Source organism: Gymnoscopelus braueri (genome assembly GCF_963280865.1).
Source record: "Gymnoscopelus braueri genome assembly, chromosome: 18".
Taxonomy (NCBI): domain Eukaryota; kingdom Metazoa; phylum Chordata; class Actinopteri; order Myctophiformes; family Myctophidae; genus Gymnoscopelus; species Gymnoscopelus braueri.
The window spans coordinates 7,585,500-7,600,499 of NC_137618.1; the positions used below are offsets into that span (position 1 = coordinate 7,585,500).

At 42.5% G+C, this 15,000-nt stretch overlaps 1 protein-coding gene across 1 annotated transcript in view; it reads left to right on the forward strand.

The window, feature by feature from the left end:
• The window catches only part of enox1 (ecto-NOX disulfide-thiol exchanger 1), a gene marked incomplete at its 3' end in the record, with an annotated part of 50,588 nt that extends 43,495 nt beyond the window's left edge, over positions 1-7,093 (forward strand). Inside the window, exon 10 of the mRNA XM_080456776.1 lies at positions 6,962-7,093. Coding sequence (XP_080312902.1) covers positions 6,962-7,093 — 132 coding nt within the window. The remainder of the gene's footprint in view (positions 1-6,961) is intronic.
• Between the last annotated feature and the right edge of the window lie 7,907 nt (positions 7,094-15,000).

Sequence of the window (15,000 nt, forward strand, 5' to 3'; positions counted from 1 at the left end):
AGACCGTTTTGTTTATAAAGTACTTCTACGACCCAGGGGATGAACGAGTGACGGTCAGGACTTACTGTACTCTATTTGGTCATTATGCCAGTTAACCCCCACACACACACACATTGCTGTGTTGTATCCTACTGGCTAACCTGCCAGTGAGGAGCCCCCACCGGGAGGACGTAGCGCCTATGTTCCCGCTCCTCCTGTCCATTAATACCTGGAACGCATCTGTGTCACTTTAGATTTCTTTGGCTATTCAAAAATAGCAGATATACAAGCTCATAGCGCGGCACCTAGTTGCCACGCTACGAGCTTGTAGATCTGCTATTTTTGAAAAATCGTGAAAAAATATTTTTTAAATATTTTTTTTCAAGATTTTTTTTTAGGATTTTGAAAATGTTCAGAAGCGGGCCTCAGGTCTTAATGGGTTAAACACCTCCCTGCTGACAAGCTCCGCCCCGCCAGCTCATAGAGTCACTAGTTCAGTGACAAATATCGCCCTCTCTGCCCGGCTTCCCTCCCCCGAACACGGGCCAGTTGTGTTCGTATTAATCCTCAGAAGATGCATCGAGGCGGATTCAAAGCCACTAGACTGCACGGTTTCAATGGTTTTGAAGAAAGAATACCATTTTATACTTTTTTTATTTTATTTATTGACTCGTTGACTGTGTTTTTGACGTGTGCTGATGTTTTCAGTGTTTACGCTAAATGCCGCTCTTTGCTAACCTATGAGTCACTATTTCACACCCAGTGAAGCAGTGGAAAAACAGCCACGTTCACTACCATTGTAATGGATTTGGAAAAAAATGCCCTTTTCTCTGCTTTCTGTTGCTTTTGGCGAAAACAATTTAAACAACCTACATTCAACTGCCAATAACTATGGAACGGATTATCTTGACGGCACGCTTCTTTCCCCCCCCTCCCCGATTCTACGAGACTCGGATACGTCTTTTAAAGCGATCAGTGGATGGATCGTTGTGAAGAATGATATTATGTGATTTTTCTACGTTTTCTTTTGTACTGAAAACGCTTGGAATCGCTGGGCAAGGTCGGCCATAGAGGATGTTTTACCCTGGCGGGTTAATGAGTTAATGTTATATTATTAGAATCTTAGTGTTTTGCCAATTATTTGGGGGCCGCATGTTGGGAACCACAGCAGTTAGAGCATTTTATGATTTTTTTAACTAACTCCATATGAATATGGTAGTTTTGTAGCAAATCCAATACATAAAACATTATGTATGTGGTTTATACTGTACTGTAAGCCATTCATTAGTCATGCTAGGTTCCTATAATTAGTTTTGGAACTATTTGGATACAAATTACACTGGTAACATATTACTTTTTAGTCAGCTTACTGTATATGGAGGAGAGCTAGGAAAATCTCTCTCACTCTCTCTCTCTCGCTCGCTCGCTCGCTCGCTCGCACGCACGCACGCACGCACGCACGCACGCACACACACACACACACACATACACAGAGAGAGAGAGAGAGAGAGAGAGAGAGAGACATTTACATTCACATGGGCCTATACACATGCACACATTGACACTCATACTCCATTCCAGTCACGCTGCTATACCATGGGTTTTTAACCCACAATCCTTCGGTGGGCGTCAAGGGGGGCATGAAGGGCTGTCAGCCAGAACCCACACGGACCTAGTGTACCATGGAGCTCACTATAAAACATATGATACCATGGAGCTCACTATAAAAACATATGATACCATGGAGCTCACTGTAAAAACATATGATACCATGGAGCTCACTATAAAACATATGATACCATGGAGCTCACTGTAAAACATATGATACCATGGAGCTCACTATAAAACATATGATACCATGGAGCTCACTGTAAAACATATGATACCATGGAGCTCACTATAAAACATATGATACCATGGAGCTCACTATAAAACTACTACATATTCGGCTATTTGAAAATAGCCGACCTACTGTACAAGCTCACAACGTGTAGCACCGCAACGTGCTGTGAGCTTGTAGATCTGCTATTTTCAAAAGAAAATACATAATTAATTTGTCCTTGACATGAAAATGTTTGAGAACCACAGCTTTAAAAAAAAAATGAACGCAAATACACACACTGCTCTCCCTCTACTCGGTCTGTCTGTCTGTCTGTTCTGTCTCTGTTATGTCTGTCTGTCTGTCTGTCTGTCTGTCTGTCTGGTCTGTCTGTCTGTCTGTCTGTACTGTCTGTCTGTCTGTCTCTCTCTCTCTCTCTCTCTCTCTCTCTCTCTCTCTCTCTCTCTCTCTATCTCTCTATCTATCTATCTCTCTCTCTCCATCCGTTCCTCTTCTGAGCTCAGAGCCTTGGTCTTTCCTCTCCAGAGGGGGTCCGTCGTGAATCAAGCGGAGGGGGCTTCCTTTTTTAGCTGCTTTTGTTTATTTTCTATAAATCTTCATAATTTGTGAGGCGTGTGTGGGGGCCTGTGGCCCCGCCCCTCTCCCCTCCGGCACAGCATCCGCACTCAGAAGAATAATGGCTGACAAAAATAGCACATCTACAAGCACACAGCGCGACACGTTTTGTGCTTGCAGATCTGCTGTTTTCGGTGTGCGGGCACTGGCGTGCAACAGTGTTAATTTTGTCGACTAAATCTAAATCGACACAAAAAATGTTCTCGTAGACTCCCTTTTTCACTGACGAAAACTACATAAACAATGATGATTAAAGCTATGACGAAATATATTGACAATTTTGGCAACAAATAATAACTAGATGCAAATGTTAGGTATGGACTAGTGGAGAAGAGATCCAGTAGAACTAAGATGACAAGTCATTTTATCTTTGCGCACAGGTGTCGTGCTCTGAAAATAGCTAAAAGCTCAAAAACTAGTCGCGCTGCGACGCGTTGTGAGATTGTACATCTGCTATTTTCGACATGCAGCTAAGTATAAATCAGCCATTACGACGCCATCATGGCTTGCCAAAATACATTTTAGTCGACTAAATCAACTGTAGATTTAGTCGACTAAAATCTTATGATATTTAGTCAACTAAAACTAGACTAACACTAAAACATTTAGGATGACTAAAAGATGACAAAAACTAAATAGAATTTTAGGCTATGACTAAAACTAAATCAAAATTAACATTGCTCAACATGGAAGTCAAGCCGTTGCCATGCTCATACACCCGCCAATCACATACAGCCACGATCCTATTGGTTCCATCCACACCATCTGTTTGATGTTCAACGCCTCTCACTTGCTACCAGCGTTGGGAGATTTTGAGATGTGAGAGAAACAAGCAGACAGGTCTACGAAAACAAGCCCGAAAGAAGCGACTAAGTTGCTCAACCAAACCTGCTTGACGTGAAAATGTTTGAGAACCTTGTTTGAACAACATTAGACAGCAAGCCCAAATAAGCAACTACACTTTAGAAATAAGCCCAAAAACCCACAACTAACAATATTTACAAGCAACTTTACAGAAAAACAAGCCCAAAGTCACTCATAATAAGCGGACTTGGTAACACTGGCTGCTACCCACGATAACAGCTCTTCAATGATCAAACACTTCCCATTAGCAGCGTTTTTGTTTAACTATGTCAGCTGTGTCATTCAATTAGGATTCATAAGTAATGTATGGTGTTTAAGGTTCTCTCTGTCAGCTCGCACAATTTTCTAAATGCTTCCTCCATGCGGTCTGTGTACAACGTCTTTGTGGTCACGTAAAAAACCTGAACATGACGAACAGACGACGGCTTCCTTTCACAGCGTTTTCAGGAGGCGTATGTAGCATTCGAATATTGTCTGGCTTGAACAGACTAGGTTCTGGCGCTACGAGAGTTTTTTTATGTCTACTCTCATGTCATTGTAATAACTGTGTGTATCTTTTAGGCTCTGCTTCGAGGGGGTGTTTATTGTGATCTCAGAGTGTGTGTGTTCATGCTCGCGCATATTATTGTGTAGTACCACCGGAGCAGAGTCACACCGACAAACACAATGCAATCTCATCGCAACGAATGGTTTTCATCTTGACGAGAGTGTCTGACCGAACTAAGAATAAATCACCCTTTAACCCATTTTGGGCGGGAACCCCTATTTGTAACTATACCTTTCAAGACGGGAACCCCTTTTGGGGTTCTTTTTGCTATGTACAGTATATAGCAACATACATTTGTTGTCATTTTTCAATAATATTTGAAGTTTTTCAGAAAACTTAGGTCAGGATTTAGAAGACGTTTTTAGAATCGGACTCAGGTCTAAATGGGTTAAGAGAAAAAACTGAATCCTATTTTGTAGCACAGAGTTTTTTTTTTTGGCTATACAGGCACACAGGCGGGCGGAATGGAGAAACAAGGAACCGGGAGAGGAGAGCAGGGGAGGCAACCGCACATTTATCTCTCTTAGTGGAACTCGCAGGAACCAAATATGAAGGAGAGAGGAGCCTAGAGCTCTCTATCTCTGTGCCTGCCAGCCTGCTGGCTGCCTGCCTGCACCACTGCCCCCTCCTCCCCCCCCCCGGCAGTCACTTCATTTCAGGAAAAAACACAAAAAACCTTTACATCAGCGGCTCCAAAGCTTTTCTGAATCTAAGCCCAATGTCATTTAGATAGCATGTTATTTATACAGATGCTAGGTGCATTAATTGACCTACTGTATAGCTTCTATAGTTTCAATGTACATTATTGAAACTATAGCTTATTTGATTTTTGATATTATACTGTTTAGACTGATGCTAGGTTCTTGGTTTATCTATATATGCTCCTAGATTATTGAGGCATTTGATCTGTTTACCTTGCTTACTGTAAGTCTCCCTGGATAAAGAGTGTGTACTAAATGGCTAAATTGTATATGGTAAAATCTTGTTTTTTCTTTTTATATTAATGTTATATTATCACTACAATCTTAGTGTTTTGCCAATTATTTGGGGGCCTTCTTGCAATATCCTCACGGCCCACCAGTAGGCCTCGACCCACAGGTTGAGAATCACTGGACTAGAGCTCTATCTGTCTGCCTGTCTGTCTGTCTGTCTGTCTGTCTGTCTGTCTGTCTGTCTGTCTGTCTGTCTGTCTGTCTGTCTGTCTGTCTGTCTGTCTGTCTGTCTGTCTGTCTGTCTGTCTGTCTGTCTGCCTGCGTCACTGCTCCTCCTGCAGACATTTCATTAAAAAAGGAAACAATCAGGCCGCCGTCGCTATGAGCACGTAGCCTCACGCGGTACACACACACACACGCACGCACGCACGCACGCACGCACGCACTAACGCACGCACGCACACACACACACACACACACACACACACACACACACACACACACACACACACACACACACACACACACACACACACACACACACACACACACACACACACACACACACACACACACACACACACATACATAAAACGTAGCCCTGTCTCGCCCCTCCCAGTTCTCATCTGGTGGCTGTGTTCCATGTGAGCAGACCCGAGGAAGGGAATTGAATTAGGCCTCGTGTGTAATTGCCAGCCCGTTCCGCCATATAAATCAAGGAAATAAATATTGGCTGTGTGGGGTCCTCCTGAGGGGGACGGCACTATATATGCTCTTTCTCTCTCTCTCTCTCTCTCTCTCACTCTCTCTCTCTCTCTCTCTCTCTCTCTGTCTCGCTCTCTGTCTCTCTCTCAGAGTAACAGCAGCAGCGTTGCCAGGTCCTCTCAGCTGTAATCAGCTCCAGAGTGGTTCTGTGTGGGTCAGACAGTGCTGTCATTTATTCACTGTGCAGTGTGCTGCCAGGATGCACATTAGTCTACCCTGCAGGACACAATGTCTCACCTCTATCTCTCTCTTTTGTCCTCTTCTCTCTCCCTTCCTCCTGTATCACCTTATTTTTTGCTCTCTCTCTCTCTCTCTCTCTCTCTCTCTCTCTCTCTCTCTCTCTCTCTCTCTCTTTCTCTCCAGGTATCATATCCACATTCCTTCATGTCCATCCGTTTGGGGCCAACATAGAGTATCTGTGGTCTTACATCCAAAGACTGGACAGCAAGGTAAACCATCTATCTATCTATCGATCTATCTATCTATCTATCTATCTATCTATCTATCTATCTATCTATCTATCTATCTGTCTGTCATATTCATATTCCATCCTGATTTAAACGAGTGGCTCGTTTTGAACAAAATGCCTCAAATCATGAACGCAGCGTGCGATTGCCGTGAAACCTGCACGCACATTCACACTAGGCCGAGGAAGAAATGCCACCCTTTTCACATTGGCCTGTTACAGTGCCAATCGGCCCGCTGGCAATCGTACTGGCAATCGCAATCGTCCTTTTCACATTGGCCTGTTATAGCGCCACCAGGAGGCCACAATAACCTACCTGACCTGGCGGAGACCTGTGCTCCGAGAAGAACTTTTTCTAGTTATAATTAAAACAGTGAAAATAGCCAATCTACAAGCTCACAACATTGTGAGCCTAGATCGACTATTTTGATATATATATATATATATATATATATATATATATACATACATATATATATATATATATATATATATATATATATATATATATATATATATATATATATATACATACATATATATATATATATATATATATATATATATATATATATATATATATATATATATATACATACATATATATATATATATATATATATATATATATATATATATATATATATATATATATCTATATAGTATATATGACCTTTTATGTGTTTGTGCTAATGTCCATCAGTGAGTGTTTCTCCAGCACCGTACAGCACACCATCTGTCTCTCTCTCATTCGTTTCTTCATCATCTACTCTTCCCTCATTGTTTTCGAGTTTCTATGGCTACTTTACTTTGAAGATAATCGTGTTTTACAATAGCAATTTAAAAACCCTACCTCTCTCTGACTGTGTGTGTGTGTGTGTGTGTGTGTGTGTGTGTGTGTGTGTGTGTGTGTGTGTGTGTGTGTGTGTGTGTGTGTGTGTGTGTGTGTGCAGGTGTCGGCGGGGGAGTTGGAGCGCCTCATGGTCCGTCTGCCCACCATGTTCAGACAGGAGCTGAGTGGAGTCGGAGCAACGCTGGAGAAACGATGGAAGTTCTGCGGCTTTGACAACCTGGGCTCCGTGTGACACACACACACACAGGCACACACACACACACACACATGCACACGCACACACACACACACACACACACACACACATGTAACGGAGATAACAAGGACACACTAATGTGAAGGAAAAGCCAACTGGTCTTTATGCATCACATCCACCCTCTGTGTGTGTGTGTGTGTGTGTGTGTGTGTGTGTGTGTGTGTGTGTGTGTGTGTGTGTGTGTGTGTGTGTGTGTGTGTGTGTGTGTGTGTGTGTGTGTGTGTGTGTGTGTGTGTGTGTGTGTGTGTGTGTGTGTGTGTGTGCGTGCGTGCGTGCGTGTGTACTATATCAGAGACAGTTTGTGCGTTGTGAACAATGGTAAGGTTCTCTCATGGAGACACTGAGGACAGATGGACATACAGTGGGCTACAGTAGGCTACAGTAGGACTACAGATGGACAGATGGACATACAGTAGGACTACAGATGGACATACAGTGGGCTACAGTAGGCTACAGTAGGACTACAGATGGACATACTGTACAGTAGGCTACATACAGTAGGACTACAGATGGACAGATGGACATACTGTACAGTAGGCTACATACAGTAGGACTACAGATGGACAGATGGACATACTGTACAGTAGGCTACATACAGTAGGACTACAGATGTTTTTATGGACCGTGCAACCAGAGTACTTCCTGTTTTTTGTTGCCGTTTTTTCTTTGGGAGTTTTTTGGACCAATCCGGTCGCTTGCCCCCACACCCTCCCATGTAGACATTTACCATGGTAACAACAAGACAGAAGGAAGACACCAGCCAGGAAGACACTCCCCCATTCTCTCTCTCTCTCTCTCTCTCTCTCTCTCTCTCTCTCTCTCTCTCTCTCTCTCTCTCTCTCTCTCTCTCTCTCTCTCTCTGTCGGTTATGTAAGTCATCTGTCAGCACATGCTGCCCTCCAGTCTCGCCCAGAGCGCAGACATCCAGGAGACATCCAGGACACCAGGAGACCATGTCATCCAAGGTCCAGGAACAAAGGACCACACAGAGAGAGAGAGAGAGAGAGAGAGAGAGAGAGAGAGAGAGAGAGAGAAGAGGCGATGTGGAACATGGAGGTGTTGAGAAGGTTGTGGAAAAAGCACTGAGGCCTTTTCAATCATTCACACAGATCCCAGTACATCCAGAGGTGTGTAACTTGTGCTACATCTAGAACATTCTAGACAACTGGCGTCTTCCGCACGTCTTTGATCAAATGAAACGAGTTCAACTTGAATGACTTAAAGTTGCCAGATTGTGATCCACCCTTTTCTAAAGACAGTTTGGAGCTGTTGTTGTTGGTTTTTCTTCAGTACGAGCCTCGCAATAAGGAACCGTTATTGATTCGGGACAATTTTTTTCCCACACGTTGATTCAGAAATGAGGAAAAGGAGACAAACACAAGCAGAGGAGCAGACGTGGAGAAAGAATTAAAAAAATGTGATTATGAAGGTGGAACATTACAGCGCCGGAGGGAGGGATGGAAATGGAGAAAATGTAATTTAAGTCCATAGATGTATAAAACTCCTGCATCAGGTTGAACAAACTCTCACTCTCTCTCTCTCTCTCTCTCTCTGTGGATTGGGACTGTCTTTGTATTCCATTCAGTGTTGTTGATATCTTGACACACTCAAGTACCGTTCACATTACTTGTTCAATAGCGGCAAGACGCAACGCTGCATGACATTGCTTTTAACAAGAGAATGCAAAAGTGTTCACATTAACCATACAGTATGTTACTCGGCTATTCACTATTTGTTGGTCGTCGAATAGGGCTTAATCGGTGAACTGTGCATCTGTATGAAGGACGCATATTCAGGTTTGTGACATACTCTACTGATAAACTAGGGTCTATGATGCCACTGCAGTCCGCATAAGCCCTATATGATACTGATCTACAAGCTCACAATGCCATCGCATTGCGATGTAGATCTCTAGATCCGATAACTTGAACATTTGCCCAAAATAGGGACGCCACGGTCAATGTGGTAAACTTGTCATCTTGTTCACTGTCCACAGTGTAATGTGAACGGTACTTTACTCACAGCAAAGCCTGCAACATACTCCAACCGATGTCTGAACTTTAAACATGAATAAGGCAATATGAACAAAATGACGTCACTCAGAACTTCTGGCTGTAAACAGAACTTTGTTAGGCCGTTCTTTCACCTCTAAGATGCTCTCACTAGCCGAACAAAGTTCTGACAGAATATTGTGTGCGATTGGTCAGGCACGCGACTACAAATAATGTATTGTATTACTGTTTCACTTTTTGTATTGCCACGTAGTTTGTACATGCCACTGTCACAAGCCACTGAGTCCTCTCCAACCCTCCTAGGGAAAACAAAATCACATTCCACCCCTCATCGCTCCCTGTAGCCTACATGTCAAAAAGTCTACCGTAGCGCTCGTCTGGTCTGTGTCATTACACATATAAATACAGTATATTACAACAAACACAACCGAGATGGCAATTCATTAATGGAGAGCCTTTCCGATACAGAAAAAAACAAAACAAAGTTCTTGATCGTTTGGAGTATGTTGCAGCCTTAAGTCTTTCTCTGTCTAGGTTTCCCTAACGCGTCACAGTGCTAGCATAATGCTCACACTGTGTCTGGTTAGCATCAGAGTGCTAGCATAATGTTCGTTCATTCCATGGTAAGTGACCTTAGTGCTTACTTGCTCCTGGGAAACCTGCCCCCCTGTTCATTGTCTTAGCAAAGTGGTTCTCAAACGTTTTTATTTCATTTTAATTTTGAGGGTCGTGAGGGTCCATTTGGTTCCATTCGTACACTCTCAGAGTTACAGACCTGTAAGGGACCATTTGGTTCCCACTCAAGGAGCCCTAAGGGTCCTTGGACCGCACTTTGAGAACCACTAGCCTTTGTGTTATGATAACGATAACGACGGTGACGTTTATGACGACGGCGATGACTGACGATGGTATGCATTCGTCTCGTATACCTACTCGTTTAAATTATGTCATGTTTTTTCTAATGTAATAAAAGATGTTTTTATGCAGACTTTGGCCGTGGGGTTTCTCTTGCAGGGGCGATGATGCTACTGGATGTGTGTGTGCTGACCGACCGACCGCATGCAGGCTGATGTAAGAGACCTCCTCACATGATGTAATAACACAGCTGTAACACCACCAGCATATTAACGATAAACCAAACTGGTTTTGTGTGTGTGTGTGTGTGTGTGTGTGTGTGTGTGTGTGTGTGTGTGTGTGTGTGTGTGTGTGTGTGTGTGTGTGTGTGTGTGTGTGTGTGTGTGTGTGTGTGTGCGTACTTGTATTACTTGCGAGGGCCAAATGTACCCACATCAACTATAGGAGTGGAATTTAAAGTTGTACAATGCAGGTTCACAAATAACGATTTTTAGCAACCTCTGCTGGTCACTACCGTCACTGCATACAATTTTCTGTAGTCCTCGATTACCCAGAATTCCATTTGTTTTCACCGGAAGCCGGAAGCGTTTCAAAAAGCGTTCTTTTCATTGTTTTATTCTATCTGCGGATCGTTTCTCTTAGCCAGTGGAGCATTAGTTACCATGAGCTGTGTTTTCTTTTTCTGTTGTTTTTCGATCTTCCAATCCTACATTCTCTTAAAATCAGCGTGAGGTTCCTTTTTGTTATTAGCGCGATAGTTCCTGGCCAAACAGGAAACCGGTGCGGTAGTTCCTGGCCAAACAGGAAACCAGTGCATTTTCCGGCCGGATGACGTCATTTTCGGGGGAGAGTCTCCCCCGACACCGTTCAATAGAAAATATATAAATAAAAGGCTTTCGGGGGTGAAATTCATGGAGTGGGTGTTGTGAAACATTTGCCACTCACAAAAGATATACAATTTAACTTTAGTTTTTGCTTTAAAGTTACCTAGTATTACTTTAAGAAATAGACATTTGTGAGGACAATTTTTCTGATCGTGAGGAGTTATGCCTGATTTATACATACTTAGCCGATCTACAAGCTCACAACGTGTTGTGATGCGTTGTGAGCTTGTAGATCGGCTATTGTTGGGATAAAAAAATTGCAAGAAAAATAACATTCCGAAAGTCGGCATTCCGAAAATGCTGATGTCCTCAAAAGCATGGTAATACAAACGTGTGTGTGTGTGTGTGTGTGTGTGTGTGTGTGCGTGTGCGTGTGTGCGTGCGTGTGTGTACAACCATTTTGTTTGTGTACACGTGTGACTGTGTTTTTTCATGGGCTAGCAATTCAGATTTTGATTATGAGGACAGAGGTTAATTACGTTTCCCCTTAAAAGCAGCTCTGCGTTTTGATCACTCTAGCCACTCTGCGGTAGGTGGGAACGTCAGAATAATAGTTGATGTCATTTTTGTTTTATCTCAACCCATCTAGACCTGAGGCCGATTCTAAAAACGCCTTCTAAATCCTGACCTTTCCTGAACCCTGAGTTTTCTGAAAAGCTTCAAATTTGTATTACAAAATGACAAAATAATTATGTTGCTATAATACTGTACATAGCAACAACTACCCCAAAAGGGGTTCCTGGATTGAAAGGTATAGTTATATGGGGTTCCCGCTCTAAATGGGTTAAACCACACTCAGTAAAAGTCACGAAACAGCAGAGAACCTCTGAGTGAATATTATGTACATTTTGACTGATATTTAACCCATTAAGGCCTGAGGTTCCGATTCTACAAAATGTCTTCTAAATCTTTTTTTTTTTTTTAACTGTCAGTGGTTTTCAAACTTTTTAATGTCAAGGACACCAAAATGTGTATTTGGCCGTGGATCCCCATCTCAAAACATTTTGTTCCAGGGACCCCCAAGAAGCAAAGATTTGAGTTAAAATATTCGCTTTGAAAATATATATATTCAAAGATTTGCAAAAAAAAATCGTGATTTTTCAAAAATAGCAGATCTACAAGCTCATAGAGCTTGTATATCTGCTATTTTTGAATAGCCAAAGTGTAAAATGATGCTTTTTAGCTCAAATCTAAAAATGACACAGATGCGTCCCAGGTCTTAATGGGTTAATCCTGGAAAGGGGTCCTCGAACACTTGTCGGGTGGAAACCTCATATGTCCAAAACTGTTACTTTTCAGGATTCAAATTCAAAGGTAGCAAAAGTAGCAGATCGACAAGCTCAAAACGCATGGCTTCGCGCCGTGTTTCGAGCTTGTGGATCTCCTGCGTTTGATGCTTTTGTGTGACGCGTAGGTGATCAAGTAGGGCATTAATTTACGAAAAAAACTCAAAAAGTAAAAATATGGAGATAAGAGGTTTCTGCCCGACAGCAACGACATGTAAAAAGTTCATCGGTCCATCCTTGCCCCGTGACCATTGACTTTCCACAGAGTTCCTAGCAAGTCTAACTTTTGGCGATATCCTGCAAAATTCACAGACAGACAAGGGAATGGAGGTGGAAACATAATCTCCATCTGCATCAGTACGGTAAGGAAACAATAAAGACTTGGACTCAGTAAAATGCATACCTCTGTCAAAATGTTGCAATTGTCAACATATGATATTTCTACAACGATCCAGCACAACTTCACCTACAGTAATACTAACAACAAGGTTCATGGAATAATCAGGAACAAGAGTTTAATTATTAAATTAAGCAGGTTTTGGCGCATGGCCTTGATGAAAGCCATGTGCCGGAACGCTTTGCTTTTAACAAATAAACTATGGAAACCTTTGCTTTAGTGGTTAGAAAGTAACCCATTTTTGTGTTCCTATGAAATAGCACAGAACGTACACTATTTAAAAAAATAATCATGGGTAGTTTGGTGCAAAGCTACCGATGACAAGAACATTAACTGTATTAAGGCTTTTGTTTGTGAGGAGTTATGACCTGTCAGTTCAAGAGTAAATCAATTCACTACACACACAAATAAAGGTGCCAACTTGGAGGCGAACCGTTCAGACAGACCAGGGTTCTTTAAAGAACCCTTCACCATTGCTACTTTTACTTAATCGGAGTACTTCTTCCATAGCATGGATATTCTCTATTCCACTTGTGACGGGCCATTTAGAATTACTACTTTTACTTTGTTGCGGTGAGTATATTGATGCCAATACTTTTGTACTTTTACTCAAGCACATTTATTTTAGTATTTTTTATACTACAGGCCTTTTACTACAGAATATCTCTACATTGTGGTATTTCTACTAAGTAAAGACGAGACTTCCACCACTGCATGGATATTCTCATATTCTATGTGCTTTCACTTCTCCTCCGGCAGGAGAACAGAGCAGAGCAGAGACAGGCCTCATCTGCTCCACATTACCACACACAATGGCCAGCTGAGCAGGCTGCATGGCCAGCCGTTTTGCACACATAAATTAAGGTGTCATTTTTTCCTCCTTCTCGCCTTTATTTACCGATTTATCTTCAAGCCGTGGTGAAGTATTTTCCCCTCCGGCTGCGAGGAAGGCATTCCTTTTGCCGTGGCGGCAGCATTTTTGCTGCATTCTGTTTGTATAGCTTGGACGGATGATGCTATGATGACACGGCGTGAAATCGTTCAAGCCCGATTTGAATTGGCGTTCATTTCTCTCTCTCCTCGGCGTGGGCTGGGTCTGCGGGGCTGATGGGTAGGCAGTTCAGACAAGGTGAGCTAGTGTTTTTGAGAGTCCTCCTCCTGATCCCCTGACAATGGGTTTGTCTGTTTAACAGCCAATGTTTGCCATCAATGCATTCTTGACAATGAAAGTCCTCTTCTCTCATTGTTGCTGTTAAGTCTCTTTGTCAGATAAATGTCTGAATCCTTGGCAGCCATAGCTCTGTCATTATGAAGCTCTCACCAGATAAATGACTCCATTTTAGAAAGGCTGTTAACCTTGTGCTTAGTTTCTATAGGCACTGAGGCCAAGACCCTTACTGTACTGTTGACGGTCTAGAGTCTAGAGTCTAGACCAGGGCTTCGTTCCAAACTTTTCCATGCCAAAACATAATAGCCATAGAATAATGTCCATGACCTCTGGCTGTGGCCCATATTGCGAAGTGGCTTAAAATAAAAACAATAATAATAATGAAGATAATAGGGAAAGTAGCTGATCTGCAAGTTCACAATTTGCGATATTGCAGATCTGCTATTTTCATTTTTATTTCGCTTTTTACTCCATTTTCCCCCCAATTCATTAGTTATGCCAAGCATTCACTCCCCACACTCATGTGTGTGTTGTCACTGCTGTATCCTACTGACTCACCTGCCAGTGAGGAGCCCCCACCGGGAGGATGTAGACTCAGAGCCTTCGTCTTACTCCTCCCGCCCAACACTCCCCGCTGACAGATGCCACCCTGCAGCCAGGGTTGCCAGATCTGCTAATTATAATTTCCCCGCACGATTTTATTTGAACAATAGACGATCTACAAGCTCACAACGCGTCGCATCGCGACACGTTGTAAGCTTGTAGATCTGCTATTTTCAAATAGCTGATGTATATGTTAAAGTGCTCATGTGGCCCAGAATCTGGCAACGCTGCCTGCAGCCCGTAGGAATACGTGCAGAGACATTATATCACTTTCCCCTGAACACGGGCCGATTGTGTTCGTATAGACGCTCAACAAAGGCTGGATGCACCACGGTGGATTCGAACCTTCAACCTCCGCTGTGGTGGGCAGGCACTTTAACACTGCAGCCCCACTTTTTTAAACATATTTTTTTTAAAGATTTTTTATAGTTTTTAGTTTTTTTTTATCATAATGACATACCAACAGGCTCATGAATTACATTTGAAATTAGGCTAAATAAAAAATGTATAATATTTTAATCATTACTTTTTCTTTTCAATGGACCCTTCGCTAAACCCCACCCCAAAAGCGATTGTCCAATGCCAGCTTAGCAACCGTTGTTAGCCTGGCATAGGTCTGGCAAGCTTTCGTCACCTGCCATAGCTGTCAATGTTATTTCGCCCGCACACACACAATCA